This window comes from Thunnus albacares, chromosome 4, assembly GCF_914725855.1.
Source record: "Thunnus albacares chromosome 4, fThuAlb1.1, whole genome shotgun sequence".
NCBI classification, from domain to species: Eukaryota; Metazoa; Chordata; class Actinopteri; order Scombriformes; family Scombridae; genus Thunnus; species Thunnus albacares.
The window spans coordinates 35499396-35526383 of NC_058109.1; the positions used below are offsets into that span (position 1 = coordinate 35499396).

General features: G+C 39.2%; 1 protein-coding gene across 2 annotated transcripts in view; it reads left to right on the forward strand.

Moving 5' to 3' along the window:
- Window positions 1-26988, forward strand: part of cadpsa (Ca2+-dependent activator protein for secretion a) — a 195071-nt gene that overhangs the window by 110197 nt on the left and 57886 nt on the right. For both annotated transcript variants that reach the window (XM_044349147.1, XM_044349146.1), the window contains exons 12-18: window positions 5455-5591; window positions 6387-6574; window positions 14431-14532; window positions 14630-14693; window positions 15013-15136; window positions 20215-20247; window positions 25415-25521. In XM_044349147.1, the coding sequence (XP_044205082.1) occupies window positions 5455-5591; window positions 6387-6574; window positions 14431-14532; window positions 14630-14693; window positions 15013-15136; window positions 20215-20247; window positions 25415-25521 (755 nt within the window). The remainder of the gene's footprint in view (window positions 1-5454; window positions 5592-6386; window positions 6575-14430; window positions 14533-14629; window positions 14694-15012; window positions 15137-20214; window positions 20248-25414; window positions 25522-26988) is intronic.

Here is a 26988-nt window from a genome sequence, read left to right on the forward strand (position 1 = left end):
CAACACACACACACACACACATAGAGTGCATGACACATGTTAAAACATCCATTATTTGTAAGGGCATGCAGCAGTAGCGTCAACTCAATGAAATACTGCACCGTCTTATTTCCCAGTATCAACATGGGTCGATTCTTCAGAAAATGACTAACATTCAGTGGCTACTGTGCCATGACTACTACTGCTGTCTGTGTGAAGCGTACAGTGTGTTTCAGGCATCTACTAACACAAGCATCTGATGTGTGTTGCACTAGAGTTAGGATAATGGTCATAACCCATGCATGTCATCATTTACTTTGATTCCCAATTATGAAAATCAGCAAAATTATACAGTATTCACTCAACATGTTATTTGTGTTTTAGGTAATATTTGACTTTAAGTCCCACATTTAGCATTCATAAGCAGTATGCAAACATATAAGGTATATGGTTTATAACACACTATAATGTATTTGTAAGCAGATACTGTATATCTGTGGGCACTCATAACTGGAGGCTGGTGTATAAACAGATAATTAACATTACAATATAGTAAAGTACAGCTGTAATAATATAAAATATGTCTTCATGGACATAGATAGATCTGTTTATAGCTACATTATAGTGTAAACCATGTCTTAAGTGTTTGTATACTGCTTATAAACGCTAAATTGGTGGACTTTAAGTAAAGGTTTGTACCTATATTTAAGTGTGAACTTTTACTATGATAAATGAAAAGTTCATTGTATTAAAATCTCAGTATTTGCACTGGTATGCATTAATCCACCAGTTGTTGAGTGGTTACTACTGACTCATATGATTTTATGAGCTCTGTTAAAATCAGATCAAGAAGATAAACAATGAGCAAAAATGTGAAGAGGTGAAGAATGGAAATCTGGCAGCTCCATGCACCAAAACTGCAGATCTCAACCATTGCTATACTTGAGTTCAACACAGTTCACAATTGAATTTGAAGACATCAAAGCTGAACTAGAAAAAAATCTCTCTCAACTCATTGCTGATATTTTAAAACCTAAAGTTGTGTTGAGTTGGGAGGCTGTGACAAAATTAGGAAGTGTATCCTCATGATTAATATTATAGGTTAGAGAGAGATGTTAGGTGTTAGGGGATCAATGAAGATGGTAAATGGTATATGGACTGCATTTATATTGTGCCTTTCTAGTCTAATTGACCACTCAAAGTGCTTTACACTACATGCAAACATTCACCCATTCACACACACATTTATACACTGATGGCAGAGGCTGCCATGCAACCTGCTCATCAGGAGCAATGCAACGCTTCCAAGCCAAAGCGCCTCACAATGTTTCTATACTTACCCATTCACACAGACACTCACACATGATGATGCCCAAGCACATTTCGACATACCGACTGGAGGAGCCGGGGACATTGAACCACTGATCTTCTTATTAGTGGATGACCTACTCTACCTCTGAGCCACAGCTGCCCAGATCTTCATGAGTGTAGAGACAGAAAGATCTAGAGTGTTTGTGTGTTTTTCATGGTCAGTTCACAAAAAAGCAAGCCACGTGTTAAATAGCCCCAAATGCTTTTGACCACCAAACCCAGGACCAGCAGTGTGGCCATTGCCTCCCGGTTCCTCTCCTCTGGATCTATAAATGAATAGCAGCCATCAATCATTGTCAGGGCCGTCCTCCCCCAGCCCAGACGGATGGGGGTGACTAATGTCACTGCATGTTACTGTCCAGCCCTCCCGCCTCCACTCCTGCTCACTCACATCAAACAGACCTGACAGGCCAACAGCTACAGACCAAAGGGGCACCGCAATGTCACCTTTTTAGATTTTTTGGGGGAGGGTGGGGGAGGACTTGTTGAGGGGACACAATCAGCTTCCAGCATCCCACTCTTTGTTTTGTTTGTTGATTGACAGCTGGGGTGCCTTCATTCAGCAGTGAAGAGGATGTTAGACAAATCCCTTGATTACTGTACAGCTCATTATAACCTTCATTCACATGTGTCCCAGGACTGTGTCCACAGTCCACTGTCTTCACCCAAGACCAAAGTGAAATTGAATCTATGATGAGCTGTACAGTTATCAAAAAATAAATCCCCGTGGAGTGTTACCACTGACCCACTTGGGAGTTTCCTGTGGATGTCCAGTGAGAGCTGAAACCTGTAACCCTGATGAGAATAAACACTGATGTGTACGCTTCATCAGAATGAATTGAGTTACTCTGTTACTATGGTACAAGATTTTTAGTAGTGGACAAGGCTGGTTTACCAATTGGGTAAAGCATACACATGTCCCAGGGCCCCAAAAGCTCTGGGTTCACTGTAGGTCAGTTCACAGTAGGTGTTTGGTCAATTGATGACTTACAAAGCGTTTGGGGGGATTTGCACCACTAGTACAATATCAACCGGCTCCTACATTATTATGTAATCTTGTGGCATTATCTTGAAGAAGAGTTCTGTGTAAAAATCAACTTCCAAAACTTTAATTAGTTTATTTTAGAATATGCTTACATGGTTAAGATGTGAGTACAAGCTGGTGTCTGGGACTCAAAATATCTATGGTGTGCTGTGTGTGCTGGAGTTGAAGAGACCTTGGGCACAACAGGGGCCCAATTGTTGGTGCAGAACAAGGATCACTTCTTTCATCATGCATCAAATGTATGTTTTTGGTCTTTGTGACAAACATGACAGGCAGGATTTTTGGTGTTAGAAGTTTAGGCACACCAGATAAAGCTCGATCAATTCATGTGTTGTAAATGTTCTACTAGGTTAGATTTTATCGCCATATTTAGCCTTTTTTTACTCCCATACCCCTGGAGACACCAGAAAGGTCACCTAGTAGTGACATTGTTGTGAAACTAGTTTGTCTTTAGTCAGCCTCTACTCCAAAACACTGTTTTAGCTATAGGGCAAAAGCAATAAAGCACACCATTGCCACACAACATCTTCTTATACAGTATCTGTGAATGCAGTGACATATAAATCCCAAATCCAAGAACATGGAGCAGGTACCCCCTCCTCTTTGTACCCCAGCAAAGCCTGGTGTAACCAGTTTGCAGGTTTGCAGGGATTTACAGCCCCCTTAGTCATTCACCCATCCCTCCATGATGTAGGTATAGCCACCACAGTTGAGATTAGGAGGCCCCCCCATGTTCTTGACTTGTTCTGAGATGTTCATGGCAGTGATTACTTATGGGCCACAACAGGGGTCTGGGGCCACCAACACTGCAGTGAAGTGGCATTAGGAATGGGGAAGCTTAATGGTTGTAAAGGGGCGACTGAAGGATAGGGTAAATATGGGTAATGCAGTTTTGGACCTTGGTTATTCTTGAGTTGTAGGGTTAAGGCACATGGCTTACCATATGCAGTAACTGGCCTATTAGTGGTTAATGCAATGTACCGTTTTATTAAGCAGTAGACTTGTCCAAAGCATAGAGAAGTGATAACATTAGTCTTGCAGTCCATTTAGCTGTACAGCACTTCCATATGCTGAAGGCTTCCCTTTTATTGGATATTCACAATGTCAGTGCATTTTAATGAGCCCACTGGGAAAACAACTGAAGAGTGTACAAATTTTTTGTTTGCTGTCTTTTCTAATTGTAGTCACTCTTATGTCAAGAGAGACTGTTTAGCTATTTTACTGTTAAAGGAATATTCGTTGTTTATGACATCAGCTGATTTCTAGTAGTACCCAACTAACAGCTACATGATTTTATACCAGTATTTTGATTAGCTGTTGAAAAATTTGAAAAATAGCTAAAACAAATGTAAAAGTGGGAGAATTTAGCTTGGTTACATTTGAAATGGGTAATGTCATGAATACTCTCTGTTTCCTCACAAACTGTGACCTTGAGAAAGACAATTACAGTAAGTCTGTTCATGGGTGCGCCTACTGTATGCAGTTTGCAGTGTGATTGCAGCATTTTATTGCTGCCAGCTGGGGCACTCATCAGTGTTTGTAATCTTCCTTCCAAGAACTCACAGACTCTGACTTTAGAACAGCCTTGTGGTCTTGCACCTTGCATACATTGGCCATGTAGCTAATGCAGCATTTCACTAGTGCAGCAGCTGCTGTCCTGATCAGTATATCTACTACACTTGATGCATTCTGCATCTACAAGTGTTCTGGCAACACTCATAGCCCAAAACAAAATAAATGTAGTTACACACAATGTATAAGTGGAAAAAAACAGACTTTAAATCTAAAAAGATGTTTAGAGCTGTGTAGTTTGAAGAATATAGACATGAATGTATGAATATGCATGAACACAACATGAACATGACCCCAGACCTCCGAACTAACCTTCAACCTCCAGATCAGCAGTCACCTCCTGAAAGCTACCCGGGAAACTCACACTTCCTGTCCACCTTAACTTTATCCTGCCTGTTGAGTCAACACTGGTAACCCTCATTAAGGGCCCATAATGGAGTCTAATGCTGGAAACAATAATAATAATAATAATAATAATAATAATAATAATAATAATAATAATAATAATAATAATAATAATAATAATAATAATAATAATTGATTGGCACATTTTTGAATTTGTGACATTTCATGTTGATCATTGATAAGCTGAAAACACATGGCCGCCGCTGCAGCACTATGGCGCATCATGTGACGCACTTCAAGTGCCGCCCCTACCATTAATAGAAAGTGTTGCGCTTCAGTGCATCAAAAGGAAGACAGTAGTTGTCTGAATGTAATTCCAGTTCTAAGATTATAGCATGAGACAATGAAATGCCATGGGTGAGTTGCCTATTGCAGTTGTCCATTTTTGATTAAAAACTTAAAAAAATAATAATCTGAGCTGTGAGATTATGTTTTGAAAGCATCAGATAAACCAATGATTAATTAATTTTTGCCTTGTAGATACAAACACAAGTGAAATAGTTAAAACTACAGTGAAAAGCAAGCAACAAACTAGTAAATAACATCTGTAGTTGGGCCAACATTGTATTGAAGTACAAAACAGCTTTTACTCTGGTGTGTGCCTAGCTGCCGCCGGTGTGAGAGTTGTACATAGAAAATAATAGGGGCGGCTGTTTTGACGTGCGCCATTCAGCAGTGGTATATTTTGGCCTTTATGGTGAGACTGCATTGGATAGGACACCAAAATCATCATTTCAGTAGGTATAGTATTCAAGGAGTTTTCAGTTATGTAGATAACAGAGTTTATTTAAAAAGTTACAGAATAATTTTGTGAAACTGGAAGCCATTATGAATTATGACTTTGGCGTTTCTACATTTTGTAGAATCTAATTAAATTAGTTAAGTGTATAACCCTTGTTGTGAAGTGTGCACAGCATTACTTTATTGTGGGTACTTTATCAAATTATTTGATTTAATTACATATTACCTATGAATTAATTCAGTGCCAGGGTGAACTTTACTCTTGTTTTTCTGTCAGGCTCTGACATTAGCCCTCTGTTTCTTTCTGTCTCCTCATTGGATGGGTAAATGGTTGTGCACAGATGCTGATAGAGCCCAGAAGCATGGCATGGACGAGTTTATTTCAGCCAACCCCTGTAACTTCGACCACGCCTCGCTGTTTGAGCTAGTACAGCGTCTCACCCTGGACCACAGACTCAATGACTCCTACTCCTGCCTGGTAAGAAAAGGCTTTATATGATTGTCACTCTGTAATTGTCATCCATGGTGTTACGCACAGTTGTACTCACCAAAAGTGGGTAAAGTGGCCATGTTACACCATATGATGACACAATACAGGTACAGCTAAGGTCTTGTTCAAACTTGGCTTTAAATGTGCATATTTGGAAAGGTCTAAATAACTCAAATTTCATCCTCCTCACATGAACTGAGCTGAATGTGAAGCTAATTTTATAGGTGGCGCGACTGCATGTAAAGTCAAGAGACATGACTGCAGGCAGCATGAACTGGCCACCGGTTCATGTGACCTGAAAATATGTCAACTTAGGAAAAACTTTTCCATCCTAAAGCTTTATGACTCCAATTAATGAATGTACAGAGGAGATCAGGCTGGAGGATATTAACACAAAGAATAGGGGTTCATAGTAAGTTTTGAGATCAGTCAGTGTCTGAGCTGTCTGACTCAAACACAACACAGGTACACTACATACATGTCCAAAAGTTAATGTCTGTACAGTTGTTACATCTGCTGCATAAACAATCCAGTGGTTCAATTCATGTGAATAAAGCATGACAAAGATTCACTTCAGATTCTGAACACAGGTTAAGACACTCTGAGGACGCACTGAGACGCAGTTACTCACATTCACATTCAGAGGCGGACATGTCCATCTATCTATGTTGTATCTGTGGGTAAAGATACCAGTATTGTGAAGTCTTGAATGGCATGTGTATATGTGTATGAGCGTCTGGTTACAGACGAGGTGACAGCAGTGATTGTGTACGTTACCCACAGGGCTGGTTCAGTCCCGGTCAGGTGTTTGTCTTGGATGAGTACTGCGCTCGCTATGGTGTTCGGGGCTGTCATCGGCATTTATGTTACCTGAGCGATCTGCTAGAGAGGGCAGAGAATGGAGCCATGATTGACCCCACCCTGCTGCACTACAGCTTCGCCTTCTGTGCCTCCCATGTCCATGGAAACAGGTACAAATCAAACTGCTCACTTGTCTGAGGTTGTTTCCCCACAGGTACAAACTACCCTTAGATGCTAAAATGTAGTATTTTTTTTTAATTTCTAAAACTCAAGTTGGAACAGGGAAATGCTGACAAATTAATGAGAAACAGGCCAGTCCACATATAAGGGATATATGATGCAGCATCTGTTTTTTATGCTTTGATTTGTTTCCTCCTGCATATCTATTGATTCTGTTTGCATGTTGCTTGCATGCTCACTTTTCCTCTTTCTTTTGTCTTTTTTTCCTGTAAAACCTATTTACCTTGCTCACTCTCACAAAATAACCTTCCCTCCACTGTCCCCCAAAACCCTTTACTTCCACACAACCACATCTAGTCAGCGTGTGTCTGAGTTGTTAAACTGGCCGGTATCTGAGGCCGAACTCGAACGAGCCCTTTTCCCCTCTGTCCCTGAACTCCCTGCCCACACTGCTAAGAGAGAACTCAAAATCATTGAGTTCATGAAGAAAAAGGACTTGAGGTCCCCAATTTTCTCAGGAAGTAGAAGGTAAGTCATTTCATAGTCTGTGGGGTACAGTCTAGATAAGGGGAAAAACAAAAACATCTCTTTGCAGGACATGGAAAAGCTCTTTCTCTATCATCTATTGTTTATGATAATATCTTGCTCATCAAAATCACTGCTGAGATCTGAGATAACAGTTTTTCAGTGGAGTCTACCAACATGAATGTTCATACATTTGAGCATTTAGTTTGTGTGTTTATAGGTGGTCCTGTGTACGCAGATGCAGTAACTACAGGGTCAGAGCTGAACCAGGCTCTGCAAAATCTCTATTATTCATGGCCTCCACCCAGTAACGCCACAGTCCCATTACTCCTGCAGAGTGTTTTACCTGAAGACTCACATCGTAGTTCCTTTGATCATCATCTGTGATATGAAAACACCAGTTACTGTATGCACACAGCCACACAAAGAAATAAAAAATGCTCTTTCTGGTCATAGTGTCTCCTGTGTGGCTCCTGATGGAAGGAGAGGTAGCATTACTAGAGTCTGATTCACAAGTAGTTTAGTCAACTTTGCAAATTTTCAGCACTGGAGCAGAGAACAGAAAAAAAAGGTGAAGAAACAGGGCATGCATCGTGCGGCGCTTCTCTCCTTCCCCATCAAACTTCTTTATTTCCACTACAGTTACGTTTGCATACAATCAGTGGCTCATTGAGCCAGATTGTATGGCCAGTAACATCCAATCATATTCATGCAGGTGTACAGTGTGGACATTATGACCTGTCACTATCATTATTTACTATGCTGACTACTTGAAGCCCCCTCCACCACCACCTCCTTATGTGGTATTTAATATTGTTGAATTAACTAAGATTTATTTTCATGTATGTTTATTAAGGGATAGGCTCTTTAAAGGATAGGTTCACATTTTTTCAAGTTTGTCTTAAAACAATTGTCATGTCTTTATGTATACACTGAAGCAGGGTTTGCCTGCTGTAATCATTAATTCTCTTCATATTGGCCATTAGAATATCCCTTGCTAATATGCTTCCAATGTAAGTGATGGGGGACAAGATCTGAAGTCCTCCCTCTGTGAAAAATGCATTCCAACGTTTATATGAAGCTAATATGAGGCTTCATCAAATCAAGTGAAAACAGTCTTTTTAGTATATAATTCCCTCTTTGTGTTTTCCTGGACAGTATTATACTGTTGAGCTGCAGTGGGGGGATAGTAACAAAAAGAGGGAATGTACTAAAAAGATCATCTTAACTTTGAGATATCCATTTGATTTGTTTAACCTAGGATGGCTGATGTGTCATATGAATTTCAGATTAACTTTTAAAACATTTTTGTTTTAAAAGGGATGTAGATTTCACCCCTTATCTCTTCCATTGGAAGCACAGTAGAAATGGATCCTTTAATGGCCAGTATGAGTAGGAGGAATGATTACAGCTAGAACATTCTGTTTCAGAGTTCATATGGGCATCTGGCTGTTGTTTTAGGATGCACTTGAAAAACTGTGAACCTGCCCTTTATGTTGAAACCTTGTTGCTACTCAGATTCTTTGAGAGCTCCCTCAAACAGCAGAGTCTCTTCTGCCAAACCTAACTGCGTAATCATTTCCTATAAATAGTCAGTTTCTTGGTGAGTGTCTCTGACCAAACTTACAATAGTGGTTAAAATTTTGAGTGAAACTATGTTTGTGACATCCCCACATCTGATTTTTATAGATACCTGTCAACCAAATATTTACAGTGTTTGTGGCATAAAACAAAATTAGTAGCATATTCCTAAACTTGTTTTTAGAGGAGCAGTTTTCAGTCAGAGATCAAATGGTGTCATTTCCTGAAGGTTCTATAACATTCTAACAGGCTTGTGGTATGTGACACAGGAGTCATCTCTGCTTTATTCCAGTATGCACCCTGTTATCTAAGTTGCAGTATTTACCTCTTGTCTAATCTGCTCTGATGTGCTCAGACATCAAATCTGTCAACATCACAGTCAGCCGTCTGCAGATGAAGCGTAACAAAGACAGACGAGGGCCACTCCGGCGCTGAGGGCAAAGGTCAGGGAGGGCTGTCTGTCAGTGCCCACACCCCCGCCCCATTTCACCCTCCACCCCCCCATTTATCTATCTATCCATCCATCCATCCTTCCTTCCATCCTGCTGACAAACAGTGACTGAGGACTGAGGCCTTTTCTGATAAGGCTGGACAGATGGACAACACTCGCTCCAAGAGAAAGAGAGAAAAAAAGAAGAGAGGGACACATAGAAGACAAATATGATGAGAAAAGGAGTTTGATTGAAATCTGTGCAGAGAGTAATGTGGAGGTTCATCACATCCTTTTTTTTCCAGCAAAAAAAGGTACAAGGCATCAAAAAGTTGTTCCTTGCTGTCAAAGGACAGAGTTCAGCACAGTTTATTACTAATATTCAAAATAATACATGTAAATTCACATGTAAATGTAGATTTTAAAAAAAATCCAAAAATAATGGGCCCCACATATACCCACATCCACATACACACGCATCAAACAGAGACCTGGCTCTGCCAGTTCAGCCATCGTGCCTGGAGGTCGAGGCATGACAGGTTGACAGGTTGTCATGTGTGATGGCCGAATGTCTCCGCTGCCAATGCTGCTGCGCGTGCCCCCGTGCACACACCTTACCCAGACCACCCCACCCCCTACCCAAACAAATACACACAAACACCCCACCCCCATCCCTGCCTCCTAATAGCCTGCTGGCCCGGAGGTGTTGGTGCACCAAGTTGGAATCAGTTTCCCGGTTGCCTGTTAAAGTGTCAGGATTTGATTTCTGTCCAGCTAAATGTTGACTCCATTTAGATCGACTGTCTGTTACAAAATGTCTTCAAAATAAAAAAAAATGAATCTCTGCTCTTTATTTATTATAAAATATACAGTAATTAAAATTGATTAGATGATAGCACCACTGCATATTTACAATTCAACTGAAGCTTTTCGCTACTATTACATCTTATACAGCTATAGATTATGCTTTATGAATCTAAAGTGCATGAAACACAATCATCAAAATCAGTGGGAATGAATGTGATGTAAAATTTCTCATGTACTGTACTTTTGGAATTGAATTCAAAATTTCAATTCCAACTTGAACACTCATATTATCTTAAATGCAACATTACATTTGATGCTGATAGATAGTATACCATCCATACACACGTGTAGGGATGTGCAGAAACATTTTGAGGTGCTATGGTTGTGAAATGTGTATTTCAAAATATTTGAGATTTTTCATATGGAATATGGTTTTGATAGGTAAAGAATTAATTAAATTGTTTATAGACCAATTGAAATGTTTTATTTCTGGAAAGTAACTGTTCAGCTTCAATATTTTTGGACTTACTTGGGGGTTGATTATTTTTATTATTGATTTAATATGGCAGTTATTATTTTTAACTGATTAATTGTTTGGTCCATAAGATGGGTTAGAGTTAGGGTCAGAAAATATATAGTGAAAAATGTGACAGGTTCCCAGAGATCAAGCTGAAATTTTCAGATGTTTTGTTTTGTTGACCATCTGTCAAAACCCCAAAGATATTAGTTTAATGTCATAGAAAATTGAGAAAACCAGAACATATTTACATATTTAGAAACTGCAGTTAAAATTAGTTGAACAATCAATAATCAAAATAATTTATAATATGATACATTTTCTGTCAATCAACTAATTCATTAATTGTTCTAATCCTTTGAGCTCTGCGTGATTATTTCTGGAAATGAGAGTGAACAACTATAGAGTGGAGTCTAAAGTAATCAATTATGGATAGCAGCACACTACACATTATTAAATGTAAATTCCAGCTAAAGCTGCATTTGATATTTAAAAAAAAAAAAAAAAAGAATGTTACATGGTTATGTACTTAAAGACCTGATGTGGTTGTCAGTTGTATGCAAATGAAGATGTGAAAGTGTTGCTGGCTTGTTGTCTGTCTGTCACTGATGGCTCATTTACTTGTTGTCGTCATCGGAGCTGTGAGGTCATTAGGTCAAGCAAACATGAGGAAGCTGCCAAGGAACAACGCGCGGCTAGAAAAAAAAAAGAAAAAAGAAAAAGAGAGCCCTGCAGGACTTAATTAGTGTGAAATTTTCCTCTTTCATTTTTTGTCACAATGTGAAAGGTATGATGACTTTTTACTGTGAATTTTTGTTATGACAACCCCTCTCCCATTTTTGTTTGAGGCTTGCACATACACATCTGATCACCAGCCACAAAACAAAGGGCTCAAGCCACTCATTATCATGCAAAAATAGTCAAAATAAATTATTCTTATTAACTGATCCAAAAAGCACCAGTTTGTTATGGTGCAGGTTCAGGCTATATTCATTAATTGTAGTATTTACAGTGTTACTGTTCTCTACAGTATGCTACAATTTTCATTAGTGAAAACTAGAACCTTTTTACCATTTTGGTGACTATCTAACCATGCTGTTAACACTGTATTTACTTTAAACAAATATGATAATGAATAAATCTTGTTTAGCTGCCAGCAAGGTGAATTCAACCAGTCTACAAGCTCAAACACTTGAGCTCCATCCCTCAGCTTGATGATTTTCAGCAGCAGAGGCCTACAGGTGGCTGTGACACACTGACAGTGTCTGTTCAAATGTCCATGAAAACTGAGGGGAGTCTGGATGAGATGATCGCTGATGCTGAGCAAACTGGTACCCCTCGAAATTGAACACAGCACCCATGGAGCAGTGCTGTGTGTGTCTGCAGCAAGTACACTACACACACACACACACACACACACACACACACACACACACACACAGTTTCATGCTGTCTGCTGAAATGACATGTCAAAGGGGGGGCAGAGAGAGAGAGAGAGTGTCATGTCTCCTGCTTCTCATCATGCTGTCATGGCCACCAGTCCAGCGCCTCTTCTGTCACATGCACTCTGCTCACACTCCACCCAGACCCAACCATGTCACAAACAATAAACACATCAGAAACACACACACACACACACACACACACACACACACACACACACACACATATACAGACACACACACACACCTGCTTGTAAAGCTGTAATTGCTATGTATGTATTGAAATAATCATGGAAATGCTGATTCATATAGTACAATAATGATATAAACATTATCATCTGCTGTTTAAATTGTCTTAAATACATGTGTTAAAATTTCAACTGAGCTAATATAAGTGTGATGTTACATTTCAAAACTTGTCATTGTCATTTAGGCATGTCTGCCGTTCACATAAATACGTTAATTCACTGACGTTATCTTCGAGAGAGATTAAAAATGTGTGTATGTGTGAATATGGAAATCTGCCAGTAATGTGTGTGTGCATGTATAGTAGCGGAGCAGACACCAAGTACATTTTCCTCAACTTGTGCTTCTAATAAAGTGTACTACCTTTTTAGATGACACTGATCACTAGTTATGATGAAAGTCAGCACCACCAAGTCTGAGGCCACATTTTCCTGCTGGAAAATTGTGGGTTGCTCACTTCCAGTTAAGAGTGAGTCACTGTCTGAAATGAAGAAGTATATCATGGTGGGGGTAAGATTGAATGTGAGATTGACTAGTGGATTGGTGTGGTGTCAGCAGTAATGAAGACACTTTACTGTCATGGTAAAGAGAAAGTTGAGTCTGAAGGTGAACCTCTTGATTTACCAGTTAACGTATGTTCCAACCCTCACCTATGGTCACAAGATTTAGGTAATGATCGACATCGGGGAAGAGATCACAGATACAAGTGACCAAAATGAGTTTCCTTCACAGGGTGGCAGGGGTCACTCTTCAGTGTTCAGTATGCTTGAAATGGACCAGGTCATGCAAAGTGTTGGGTAACCACGTCTGATATGGTTGTTTATACATGTCATGAATGCCCACACCTAAAGGTGGGGCGAAAGCCTGCCCAAGAAGTGATGGAAGTAGTTGTTTGAAGAGAGAGAGGTTCAAATGCTCTACTTCCACACCTCTGTACACCTGAGTTGTTTGGCATAAAGTGAGTGTGCTTGGTTGGATTGTTGTTTTTGAAGGTTACAACATTTGTCAGACTTAGCCCCCTGTGCATTCCGATGATGGGGTGGTGTGGTCTTCAGTTGCAGCACAGTGACACCCTCAGAGATAGGGTGAAGAGCTCAGACATCTGGAAGAAGATCGGATTGGATCCACAACCAGAACATACTGAAGGGATCATATATGCCTAGGAACGTTTTGGGATCCCCCAGTAGGAGCTGGATGATGTGACTGAGCCACCTTATTTAAACTACAGCCACTGTGACCTGGACCTAGAGAAGGAGAGGAAGATGGATGGACTGATAGATGGATTTTTACCAAAACATTTAGGAGGAAATAAAACCTCAAAGATCATTAATCCATACTTTACTGTGATATAGACTCTCTTGGAGGACAGTCTGCTTAAAGCAGTGATGTAGTGGGGAAGATTTTTAGCACGTATGCTATAGAACCCTTGAGGTACATACAGTCCCAACTGTGTGGGATCAGAATAATCACTGTTAACATCTGCATTTCTTTATTGACAATCACTGCAAGTACTTTTTCTGTGCTATGAGTTATATCCCAGACTGTGTCATAGGAAAAATGAAGATATTTCAAAATCAAATGTCATTCTATTCTTTCATTCCCCCTGGTATGAGCACATGCTGTGTCATTTGCCCTGAAATTTTAGTGGCATCTAGCAGTGAGATTGCAGGTTTTAACCAACTGAATAGCCCTCCCCTCACCCTCCCCTTCCAAGTGTGTAGGGGAACCTATGGTGGCCATAAAACCTGCAAAAAACACGAAAGGCCCTCTCTAGAGCCAATGTTTGCTTTGTCTGTTCTGGGCCACTGTAGAAACATGGTGGTGCAAGATGGCAGGCTCCATGGAAGAGGGCTCACTCCCTCTGGAGATATAAAGAGCTCATTCTAAGGTATTCTTATTTTCAGGTGATTATATACAAATTAACACATACTTATGAGCACATTCTGCTAGATGCCACTAAATTCTACACGCTGGACCTTTAAGACAGATTTTCTGTTCTGGAGGAAGTTTTTAAGATGTTTTTTTTTTTTTTGTCCCAACCTGAGTTTGATTACCACCTTCCCCTAACCCCAGTGCTCTGCTACTACACTTCTGAACTGTTAAGATCCGTGGTACACAGGCTTATATGCAACTTTAAAGTGTGTTGTTTTAGTTGTGCATGTTTGTACTCCCCTCAACTCATCAGTAGTGATAAAGCACAGGCCGGCCGCAGAGACTGCAAAGCCTTTCATTTCATGTCAATAAAGAGTCTATGGGGATGGTTTGTGTCGCTCTTGAACCTCTGCTGTTGTGTTTCAGGCCTGACGGTATTGGCACTGTAACCGTGGAGGAGAAGGAGCGCTTCGAGGAGATCAAGGAGAGGCTCCGGGTGCTGCTGGAAAACCAGATTACACACTTCAGGTAAGAACAATGTAAGACAACCGTGCACTGAACTCCTGCCAGTTAAGACTGTTGAGGTTCAAATGTTCAATGAAAATCCACTCTGTTGCCTCCACAGGTACTGCTTTCCTTTTGGACGGCCAGAGGGAGCACTGAAAGCAACTCTGTCCTTACTTGAAAGGGTAAGTCATTCCTACTGCTGGACAGATGCATTTTTTATTTAGCTTTCCCAAAACTATGAAGTAGGCAATGCTTAAAAGACAATTTTCAGTCGTCCTAACCTTCTTTGTGATCACTCATTTTGAAAGTCAATATCATCTGTATGTCACTGATCTGTTTTTACACTGTGTTCCTATGTGCAACCATCTTTCAAAAATAGTGTTTCAGCCAATATGACAAATCATTAAGAAAACACATTCACATCACTTGTCCTTTCATGATAAGGTTTTGTGCACAGTGGAAATGAAAACTGTTTTCATCTCTCTGTGTCTTTCATTTAAGGTTCTAATGAAAGATATTGTCACCCCAGTCCCACAAGAGGAAGTCAAGGCTGTGATCCGTAAGTGTCTGGAGCAAGCAGCTCTGGTCAACTACCAACGCCTGTCAGAGTATGCCAAACTGGAAGGTAAGCTACTGCTCATTCAGTGCTCCTATCTTAATCAGACAAGGACTTTTTCCTTTATGTCAGTGCTGTACTGGAGTAAGAGTACAGCATGAGCATTCTGTCTTGACATGGCTGTTAATAAGACAGCTCTACCTGCTAAGTCAGTTACACTGAGAGTCTCTTGTTACATATTGATTCACATGTGAATGATTCTAAATGCAGTGTCGAGATGATTTCTGATCTCAGTAGCGCAGAGCTTGCAAAGGTTAAGCAACTATTATTGGAGAGCTTATATAATATTGTGGGATAGTAGACAATTCTTTTTTAGCCAAGGTATGTAGACATCAGTTGAAATTAAGCCATTATATTACATTAGTCATGCTCAGGGGGGACTTTCATGTTACATACATGAAGTCAAATTATGATCATGTTTATAGCATTATTATGAATGGCATTCTAGCACAATGAAACATTTTTACTAACTGATGAAATTAGAAGTTAGGATATTTAGTCTCTGGTTTCCTGCTTTGGGATTGACTTCTGTAAGTTAAAACTAATGTACATAAAGCTACTTGCCACATATGTGCCTGTTAATAGAATCAATGGGAAGAGTAAAGCAGCTATAAGGTAGAATATTTTATTGCACTGCAAGTATGAATTACAAGACTGGCTGACGCAGAAAAGTAACTCCTAAATCTTTCTTTCCAGCTGCAGGAAAAGCTTCTCCAATCATCTGTCTCATCATATTTAATGGCATGATAGTTGTTTTAAGTAACAATGCTTTGTTTGTTTTGCCCTTTCTTCGGCCTATTTTAGTAGCAAATGTACAGTAAGTAAAAATGCATTCAATTCTCCTCAAATCTTTATGCTGACTTCGTCCACCATGCCTCAGCTTCTCTTTCAGAGAGTCCTACACTACCTCTGTCTCCTACTTTGGCCTGCCTGGTAGCTGAAGTGATGCTCCTTTTCCCTTTTTCTGCCTTCCTATGTTCCCTTGCTCTCTGATGACTTCCATACTCACTCCTCTCTTTTGCTTGTCTATTGGCTTTTGCTGCTTCTCATTAGTTGGTGTTTGAAAACAGGAAGGCCAATAAACAAGACATGATGAGACTGCCTGTTGTGGCAGTTCAGTATTTTATTTTCTCTGTTGCATGGTTCAGGTTTTCTTTAGTAGGCATCATAAATATTCTACAGACCTCTGAAACATTTTATCCTAAACTGAGGCAGATCACTTACCTGATACCTACTTATTCTTCAAATTTCACTGCACTCTTAACCTGCTGTATTTGTCACTCTAAACTAAGGAACACTGATATTTGGGACATATGCTTGTTTGCTGTCTTAGCCAGAGTGAGATAATGTCAGTTTCATCCCTGTGTGTCCAGTACAGAGATGGCTCATGAATGTGCTTAGCTAAGCTTAGCACAAAGACTGGTAGTAGGAGGAAACATGCTAGCTCAGTTGAAAGAAGAAATACATATGTCAAAAACTCCAAAGCTGTTGCATTTTCTTAACGTGCAGCCATTCAATTAAAGAATCATCTGGGTTTTAATCACAGCTGGGACAGAGCTCAAACCTGGTTACCTCACTATAAAGACTGGCCTTTTGAGATGCTGCATGCAGTCACTGTACCTAGTAGTTATTTGTTTAATAACCTATCTAGTATAGGGCTGAATAAAAAAAAAAGATTTTCTGATTAAATGCAATTTTTATTTGATTGATCAAATATTGAATCTTGAAATCCAGAGATCAATCTTTTAAGTTACAAATTAACGTAGATGATAGCTGGCTAAATTAGCTGTCATTATTCATGACAGTCCTGTAAATAGTGACGTGAATATTTACAGTCTGTGGGCTAGAGATCTAGAGCAAATCTAGAAATCGCAACTAGGAACAGGCTGAAAAAACAGAAAACTCTGCACACTTTCAGTTATTAATTATAACTTGCAGTTATAATTGAAATTCTTGTTGATCAAAGCCACGAATCCGACCTGCATTCAAGTCAGAAGAGGTTAGCTAGATCAGATAACGCACATTCAAGGAGTATAAGACAGAAAACAGGCACATTTTCCAAAATGTTGTTGTTCAGTTAATGCTGAACTACTTCAAACAGTCCGTCCTCACAAGAAAAACAAGAGTATAGGTCTAAAATTCATGCCAGCAAAAACAACCAATAGTTACGTTTACGCCATCTGGTGGCCGTAGTAATTATGACCCGGGACAGTGACGCTGCTCAGATGATGTCAATATATATAGGTGACTTGATTTTGCCTTAGGAGGAGGTGTATTGGGTAGATGGTGAGATAGTTGGATGGCAAAATATGAATTTTACTGCAGGAGACTACTGTCCTCTTCCCGTTTCCAGCTGTAAGTATCATGTTTCCAACTGTGAGTTAAGAACATTTTTTTTAAAACCACAATGTTGTGGTGTTTACTGTTGCCATGACAGCGAAGCTTGCATAACTTTAAGGAAGTATAGACCACGTTTCAAGTGATCATTTTAACCCAAACCATGATCTTTCCCTAGCCCTAATTAAGTGGTTTTTGTGCCTAAACCTAACCAGACCTTAATCACAGCATTGTCACATCATAAAACATCATTATTTTTTAACAGTGATTCGGGAAGCCAGAGTGCATAACTACAGCTGCTAGATGGCATAAACATAACTATAGATTGCTTTTGTTGGCCTGAATTTTAGACCTTTACTGTTGTTTTTTTAAGAGGATGTGTTGACTCCAAATGGTCCACTTAAGACGATGTCTGTAAAGAAACCATCACCTCCCTGAAGAAACTAAGGAAGATTAACCTTAGTATCTCAGTTGTGATTGTTGATTATCCCCAAATATCCTTTCCCTCATACTGGTGTGCTTCCTGACCTATGGGAAAAAAACTCTGATATTTCAGATTTTACCTCTGCTTGGCGGAACGAATGGTTAATCCAAAGTAGACAGCTCAGCTGACCCTTGAACCCCAGACACACACACATGGATACAGCCTACTTGTACCCTGGTACTTGTCTCTCATAGTAACTGGGGCGATGCCATCTCATTCACTCTGTTGACTTGCTAAATCTCAGCTAACTGTCCCCTCCCAGCTAAAAACATAGCCTGAAAACTGTAAACTCTAAGGTTGGACTGATATGCTGTTTTGCTGACTTTGGTCTAACAATGAAAATCAGACATGGGTCAGTCAGCATCATCCAACTCAGATACAAGATATGAGGGTTTGATGCAGTTTAATGATATATTTGTAAGGAATGCTCTCAAAGGTGCTTTATGTAGTATTTTAATTGTTTAATTAATTGCTACCGCATTACTCAATTAATTTTGATACATTAGTGTTATTGTATTAAACAAACAAGACGATCAAGGAACTTTTATCATTGTCTATATGGCATTTTATGTAATGCTGAGTTATTTACAGCTCAGAAAGAGATTGCTCCACTGCATAAATATATGGAATAACAACAGTTAGAGATTTAGTTTTATTTTGACATATGGACAAATTATGACATGAGTCAAATGAAAACAAAAACTCTATTTTACATTTAACTGTATGACACAACCATGTTATAACAAAAATGAATGAAGAATGAAAAGTATATTTTAAAATAAAGATAACAGAATAGAATAAAGATGAGAGAAATAATTTGTAATGGTTAATTCAAGTGTAGCAATAAATTATTCTTGTTTTGCTTTTCATGAAAAGAAAAATGACAGAAAGCTCAAAATGAAAATAAAAAAAACAAACTGGGCTTCTGTATTTGAGTTAGAACTGTTCTTTTTAAAATCTTATCTTATTATGACAAGTTAATGAAATGACAGAAGAGGATGCTGTTCTTCCAGTGCAGCTAAAGTATCTGGCAATGGCAGATGAGGGAAGGAGTCCATAGAAAAAAACCCTCCTCTTTAGTAAAGCTAAAGAAACCGCTGGTGTAACAAAGAGCCTACACTATAATCATTTTGACTGTAGTTTCATTTGATCACTGTAATTATACCACAGAATGATTCATCTGATAATACTACATTGGGATTTCAAAATGATACATATTGCACCTTTGATACAATATTTTGACCCTACCAAGAATACATTTTAGGGAAAAAACACTCTATACTTAATTCACCAATATGCTTTTATGGCATGAAATTGGTGAAATTGGCCTTGAAAACCTCATATCGGTCGAACCCTAGTGAACTCTGTGCTCGTCCTCTCTGACCCTGGCCTCTCGCATGCCTCGGTATCCTCCCTCTTTCTCTGTAGGGAAAAAGAGAGAAATGTATGAGCATCCTGTCTTCTGCTTGGCGTCCCAAGTGATGGATTTAACCATTCGTGAGTACTTTCCTCATTCCCCAGCCTCACCCTCCACCTCTGCACCCTTTTTATTTTACTCTTAAACCAGCATGCACGCCCAACCACTGCAAGTGACCTCACATTTTTGTCATTCCTGATGTCTTCTAAGGTTGAATCTGTTGTTTCAGTCTGTAAAGTCTTCTTGTTAGTTTCTTAAAACGCTTCAAGATGAGACACATTACAATCTGTCTGCAAGCTTGTTTTCTGTCCTGCCCGAATCAAATGTACTTTGTCTGTCTGCGACTTGAATGCATTTTTACTTTGCTTGTGTGTAAATCCTCTTCAGTGTTTTAGATCATGGTACATTCAGAGAGGACACCCACATTCTACAGTTATTTGAAATGTCTTTGAACCCAATTCAGGCCAGCTATCAAAGTGAAGGTTACACATTCCCTTTGTGAAAATGCTGATGTCTTTGAATGAAACCACCTGCTGATACTGAGGGAATATATTACAATTATTTCAACAGGTTTTTAAGCTTTTTCTAATTTCCTCATATTGGATTTTAGGTCAAAGTGAAGATGCTATGTGTTTTATGTCTGTTTTTCTTCCTTTCTTCTTGTATATCACAAAATGTACTTAAAGAAGAAACCTTTGGCTCAAAGGTTGCCGATATATGTCAACTAGATAATCTGATTTACCATCAATCTCTTTCTCTCACCTCCTTCCTGACACATTCCTGCCTTTCTCTACCTCCTCTCCATCCTTGCTACCTGTTCTTTTTGTATTTTTTAAAACTCTCACTTAGTGGAGAAATCTCAGAAAAAGCTGAAGGATCCAGGTGACATTGTACTGTCTGTCTGTCCTCTGCTGTTAGCTCATCCCTGACCAGAAAACACCCAGTCTACCTTAAACCATACCACCATGAACCCTGTCACAACCTTCCTGATACTTACCTGATCAAAGTCAAAGGAACATCACAGGAAATGTGCCAAGAATGTTGTGATTGCATAAGTGTATGTTTCCCACCCTGTGGTGTTTTACGCTGCTCTGAAACCTCAGAAAGGAGATGTAACTTTTCTCGAGATAAGTTTAGTTCAATAGTTCAATAATATAAAATACAATGTCAAATTTGGTCTCACCCAATTGAATTGAGCATAGGAACTGTTGCAACATTGACAAACCATGATAGGAGAGAAGGAATATGTTGATGAGTAACCCAGGAGAGACAGACAGAATGCCATCATCCAAGCATGGAAGAAAACATTATTTGCATGAAGTTAGCATTCTTCTTTAAGAAGGCCATGAAAAACTAAATGTGTGTTTAAAGCCACTATGTGTAAAATGTTTATGTGATTATAAAATATTATTTCTGATGGCAACAGTTTTTGTTTGTAGAAAAGTTACACAATTCCAGTAGTAATGTTTACAGTCTAAGTGTTGCTTTAAACCTATTCCTATCAGTGTTCTTTAATACAACCAGTGGACAATTTCAAATTGGATATTTTCAACTCCTACACATAATGGCTTTAAAAACTGCATTTCACGTCAAAGTGACTTGAGATCAAAACTAATCCAAAGCAGCATCTACTAATTCTTGTACCTACATTAAGGCAAAAATCTAGAATTGAACGTTTACTAAACAGAAATAAGCAAGTGCTCCATCCAAAAGAAACTGTACCCAGCAACAAGTTACACAATGTCAGGTTAAAGAAGACCTTCAACCTTGCAGTATCACAAATATTGTCACTACTGAAAGAATGCAAAATATTCCAGTTCAAAACCTGAAAACTCATAGTTAACATCTATGAAGTTGTAAATGACCTGATTAAGTTCATTAAAACTTGACATTTCATTTAAATATTTGAAAAAATACAACTTCATAGAAAATGATTGCTCTTTGATTTACACAACTAGACTTCCAAACTCTGATGTAATCCTGCTGACTTGACAGACATTACTAGATCCGAACAATCCCCCATTTGAACCAGTACAGAAGTCCCATTCTGTGGAAGCTTTCAGCCATGTTAGCATGACTTAAGCTCCACCAGGCAATCCCCCATCAGCCCGCTGTGTTGTCCACAACATCACTGAGCCACAAGAGCTCTGCCAGTGGGTGGACTGAACACAGTCATGACTCTGACATGGCCAATTCAACTCCTATAAAGCCCTGTGTGTGTATGTGTTCTTATCCAACAGAATGATGTTGCTGACATCAGAGTGAGACAGTATAAACTGGACCATTACACACACTGTGGTGTTTTTAAGACATTTAATGTGTCTTTATTCCTACATTCGAACCTTGACCTGTTGAACTTCTTGAACTGCTTCCATTTAGCACACTGACATTATTGAAGAGTTCTGCAAGAGTGAAGGAAAGTGGGTGGGGCAGTGGATTCCAGTAGTATTTCCTCCACATTTTTATGTAAGTTAGCTTTTTTTTACATAGCATTTTTCAAAACAAAGACAGACAAAGGGAGCAGAAGACAAACACGGTGATAATAAAAAAAACAATCAAGTTATTGTTTTTTGAAAATGCTAATAAAAACAACCTCATTTTAAGATGCTGTTACAGTAAAAACAGCAATTCTTACAGAGGAGTTTAGACCAAGAATGCATTCAAAGGCAAAAGCTTATGGTGGCTAATCTTAGCTAACTTAACCTTGATATTGTTGTGTAACTTTCTGACATGGCTGTTATACTTGTGCTGCTATTAACCTTCATTTTAACATTTAACTATCCTGTAATCACTACTTGGGCCACAGTGGTTTCTGTTCAGCAAACGTTACATAGAATCGGTGACAGGAAGTTAGTGAAGAAATGCTAATACTAGTGTAATGTGTGATCACTATCTCTTTTGTTATTTAACACCTCACCACAGAGCTCAGGAAGAGTTGGAGCTGAGTTGCAGTGCAGACTAGCTTAATGAGGTGGACAAAATTTTACACTAGTTAAGGACATGTCATGATAAAAGCATGGATGAATTTTCAGAAAGTTTAATTTTAAAAGAGAGCCTCAATGTTTCAATTTAAAGATCATCTGCAGACAAGTTTTAAGACATATAAAAATACTTCAATTCACTGCTTTGAATGTTAATTTGTGTCTAATTTCCAAACAAAAACAGGTAAATTACTTTGTTAAAATTCTTAAAATGACATCTACTTTACAGCTTCTCTCTCACTGAATCTATGAATATGGAAATATTTTTAATTTTAAAAGTTTAACCACTGGATGCAAGATGTCTCCCACTTTACTTAAAAGTCCATTCTCAGTGTATGTGTGCTGGAGGCTTCAGGTTTCCACATCAAACTTTTGTAAGTTGCATACTGGACCACAATTGGCTTCCAAGCTAGTTGTGATGTCACAAGTCATGCGTGTTGGTAGGTCGGCAGGTAGATAGTGGAAGAAAAATACATTTCGGTTCATCTCTGAATTTCTGGAGTTATGTAACTCTAACTCTACTCTCTAATCCTATCAGGACTTGGGTAAAATATAAGGCCTTTCTCAATCTGCATTCTTGTGTGTACTTGTGATGTGGACTTGAGGGTGAAATGTCATTGGTCACAGCCCAAGTATCATTTCAAGTCTGCATCCAGCCAAGTACAGTCCAAACAGCTGGAAGTGTTCATGCCCCGCCCGTTTTATTGAGGATACTTTGGGAGATGAGGTGTGTGGACTTTGCAGCCTTTGCTATGGAGAACATTTCAGACAGAGCTGAAAAAACACCTCATTTCTGCACACAGGAACAAAACACTGCAGCATAGCAGCTGAATTGATACAAAACAAATTAAAACTTAAAGCTTTCTGACTGGATGTTTGCTACAGCTGCAGTGCTTCGCAGTGCCCTGCAGTGCAGTGCAGTGCAGTGCTTGGACTCATTGTTGGCATCACTTCTGAATTTGTTATGTACAAAGTCTTGTACCTTTGACTACAAGATTTGTGTCATACCTATTCAAGTGTAGAATATGCTCCAAAGGCAAGTACTGAATTGGATTTTTACTTTTAGAACCCCGGCCATCCAATATAACCCCACCCACTTCTCTACTCTGTTATAAGTGATAATGCACAATGAGGTGTTCTGATTATGAGAATAATGGATGAGGTGGAGGTAAGGACCGCCACTCTGCTTTATGTCATTGTGTTTCCACTTAAGAGTCCACTATTCTCTATCAGAATATGTTGGAGTGCATTATCATGCTCAAACCATGGCTACTTGCCAAAGGAAAAATAAAGCAAGGCTACACTAAAACCACTAATCAGTTGAACCCATGTTTAGGTTTATGCCATCAGGCATCTGACAACCAGTCTGTCAATCAGAAACAACTATCGTACTTCCTCAAATAAAAGATGGTAATCAATTAAAAGCCGGGTCTCTGATAATGGCCAGGGGCGCGGTCGACATGAACAAATAAAAGTCAGCCCCAGAAAAAGGCTGGGTAAAAAACAAGGGTGGATAAACTCCTGCTGCCTGTTATATAATGTTCATGCCAGTTAAGCATAAATAGTAGTTACCTGGATGTACCTTCAGTCCTATGAGTACATGCGTCGCCCTCTAGTTGACCGTCAAAGAGATGAGAGGGGGACGGAGGAGAAGCAATATCATTTAAGTACGGGGATAACGATGCATAATTTAATAATAAGGACAGTAGCAACACTGCATGAGTATGGGTAACCAGGGTAACCAGGGTAACTTGGCTAAGCTAGTGAGCATACCTCTGTGAGCATGCTATCCACATAGTACAGCTAAGTGGTGCACTGCCAAAACGTTCTGGGTGGAACTCAAGTGCTAGAATTATTGTTCCACACGTCGGAGTAAGTGGATTACTGGTAATGCAGTAAGAAAAATTTTACAGAGCAAACGGAAGCAGATAAGAAAACAAGGAGGCTTCATACTAAAATATGAGCAAATATACTTATCAAACAGAGGGAATTAGAAATAAAGGCCTCTCTCTAATATAAGCCTGCTTCCAACAAAGGCCTGGTACCCTCTGCAGTTGAGATAGATAAAGGCCCCAGCCACTATTTGAGTAAAAACGGTTTGTTTTCTGGCTGTGGTATAATTTCAGTCCTCTCACTGAACATGCTAAAAGACATAGTTGGGAGTCCAAATTACATTCAGTACAGTATTGTAGGATACAACTTCATCACCTGAAACAATCAAACTGTAAACTGATAACCTGCAGCAATTCTGCTGTGAGAGACAGATATATCTGAGGCAAAAGCAGTCAGATACACAATATAACCACTACATTACTGCATGATGAGTGTTAAATGTACATGCTGTTTACATCCCTCGTCACGCCCATGTTTTCTCTGGATGACAACATCACTGCTCTCCCACACTGACAGAGATGTACTCATTCGCTACAGACAACAGGCCATCACTACTTCCAGTCACCCAACAATTCCATCAGCACTCATGAGGATAGTATTGATATCAAAAATGCTTTAACAATATGTAGTAAACCTGGAAATACAGTATAACTAGTGCTGGGTACAGAGTGTGTTTAATGCACATGAACTTCAATTAAATATTGAATAAAATGAACACAATTATGATTTAAATCAGGAAAAATCTGACCTTAACTGACAGTTCTCTATAATTGATGCTACAAACACTCTTTAAGTATTAAGGTCTGATACCCAGCCCTAATTATAATAACACTATATATTTCACTATGATATTTCATGCTTGTATTTTTAATATGACCATAAGATTGTCCCAGTGATTTAGGCTGAGGCTATAGACTGGACTAAGGATCACTTTTGAGGCAACAGCTATATCCAAAATTTGTGAGTGACTTAATCCTTTAGCTCCAGTGTTTTGCAGTAGGCAGGATAACATGCATGTTGTATATTTTTGTGCAACCTCAGACCAAGGGTGTTCTTATACACCTTATGTATAGGTTGCATGCACACAGTAGTAACAACACCCTTTGTTTAAGAGAGAATAAATACTGATCAGACTCAGAGGCTGCCCACACTGACCTTTGACCATTGTGCTCCAGAGAATGTAGGGCGGTTAGTCACCCCTGCCAAAAAACTGGAGGACACCATTCGCCTGGCGGAGCTGGTGATTGAGGTGCTTCAGCAGAATGAGGAACACCATGCTGAGGTCAGTGTACTGGTATAAATGCATCAACTGCACACACACACACACACACACACACACACAAGCTTCTGGTTTCACTGTGGAATGAGCTGGTGGAAAGAGCGGCAACTGTGTGTGCAAAGCCAGCTGTAGGAAGGGAGGAAACCTCTGTCATCAAAAAATATGGAAATGTGTGTGTATGTATCTCCTACACAGTCAAACTAGAATTCACAATAAACTGTCAATAAAAGATGAATAAAGAAATATGATTCACAGAAAGATAATCTCGTAATAAAAGAAAGTATATTAGTTGCTAAGAAAGGACAATGGGCATCATGCAAGAAGCACTTGTATGAACAGATTTGTTTTTTAATATGCATGTACGAGTGATTTAAAAACATTTGTGGCATTCATCAATTTTCTTATACTCAGAATTTAGGATGTGGATTATTCTAATGATCACATTTCAGGACCTGCACCTCCTCATGAACAGGTGACATTCATCAGGCTGAAACCAGCGACTAACGACAAATTCAGGCAGTTAAGAGAGTTTGTTGAATCCCACGTAGGATTTTCTTGTTTTCCTCCTGTTGCTTTGTGCAAGAACAAATATAAAAGAAAAATAAGAAAACATTTATGCATGAGGCCCATTGTGTTTTAGGATGACACTTAAAAGCAGAGACACTGTCAGTCAACACTGTCAGTTGATTACATATTTTTGCCCATTTACTGTGGATGCTGTGCTATTTGCATTACTGTAACTCACTTTCTTTTTGTCACTTCAATACTTAACCAAACAAAATTGAGTTATTCCCTTTCTGCTTTTTATTCCAATGATTTATTTGGTTTGCGGGGAAATGTTTGAACAGGGAAAAGAGGTATGTGATTGTCTAACTGATCTTGATGCCATATTCCCCGTCTCCTACCCCACCCTTACTGTAAGTCCTATGCATGCACTTAATGATACGGCTATTGTTGCAGCGGATCATTAATGTTTCCCTTCTCAACAATGACCCAGAACCCCTTTCAGCTTGTGGTTACTGCTAAACCAGTGCTTGTGGCAGTGCTTGTTAGCTTCTAAGCTAGCAACAGTTTTTCCTTTGGTGATGAGGAAGAGAGGCAAGCACTAAGGCAATTTGTCTTATGCCCAACCTAGAAAACAAAGTGCAGAGCTTTTGATGCTGAATGTGTAATTATTTGTCTGAAACAGTTCAACTCTGTACTTTGTTTTCTCAGAGTTTACCCCGAATCATCCCTGAATATGCTAACCTGTTTCCCGTGTTTAGTCATGTGTCATTTACTCTACCAAGTCCAGTAAGTGAGCTCGGGGAAGGTGTTGTGTGACCTTCCATTCCCTTAGAGAAACCCATTCCTCTCCATTGGACTCTTCAGCACACACAATGGAGGAAATGTGAGGCATGCTTTGTGTGATCAGAGATTACATTATTACCTCCTTTGCATTTCAATAAAATACATTACACTGCTGCTCAT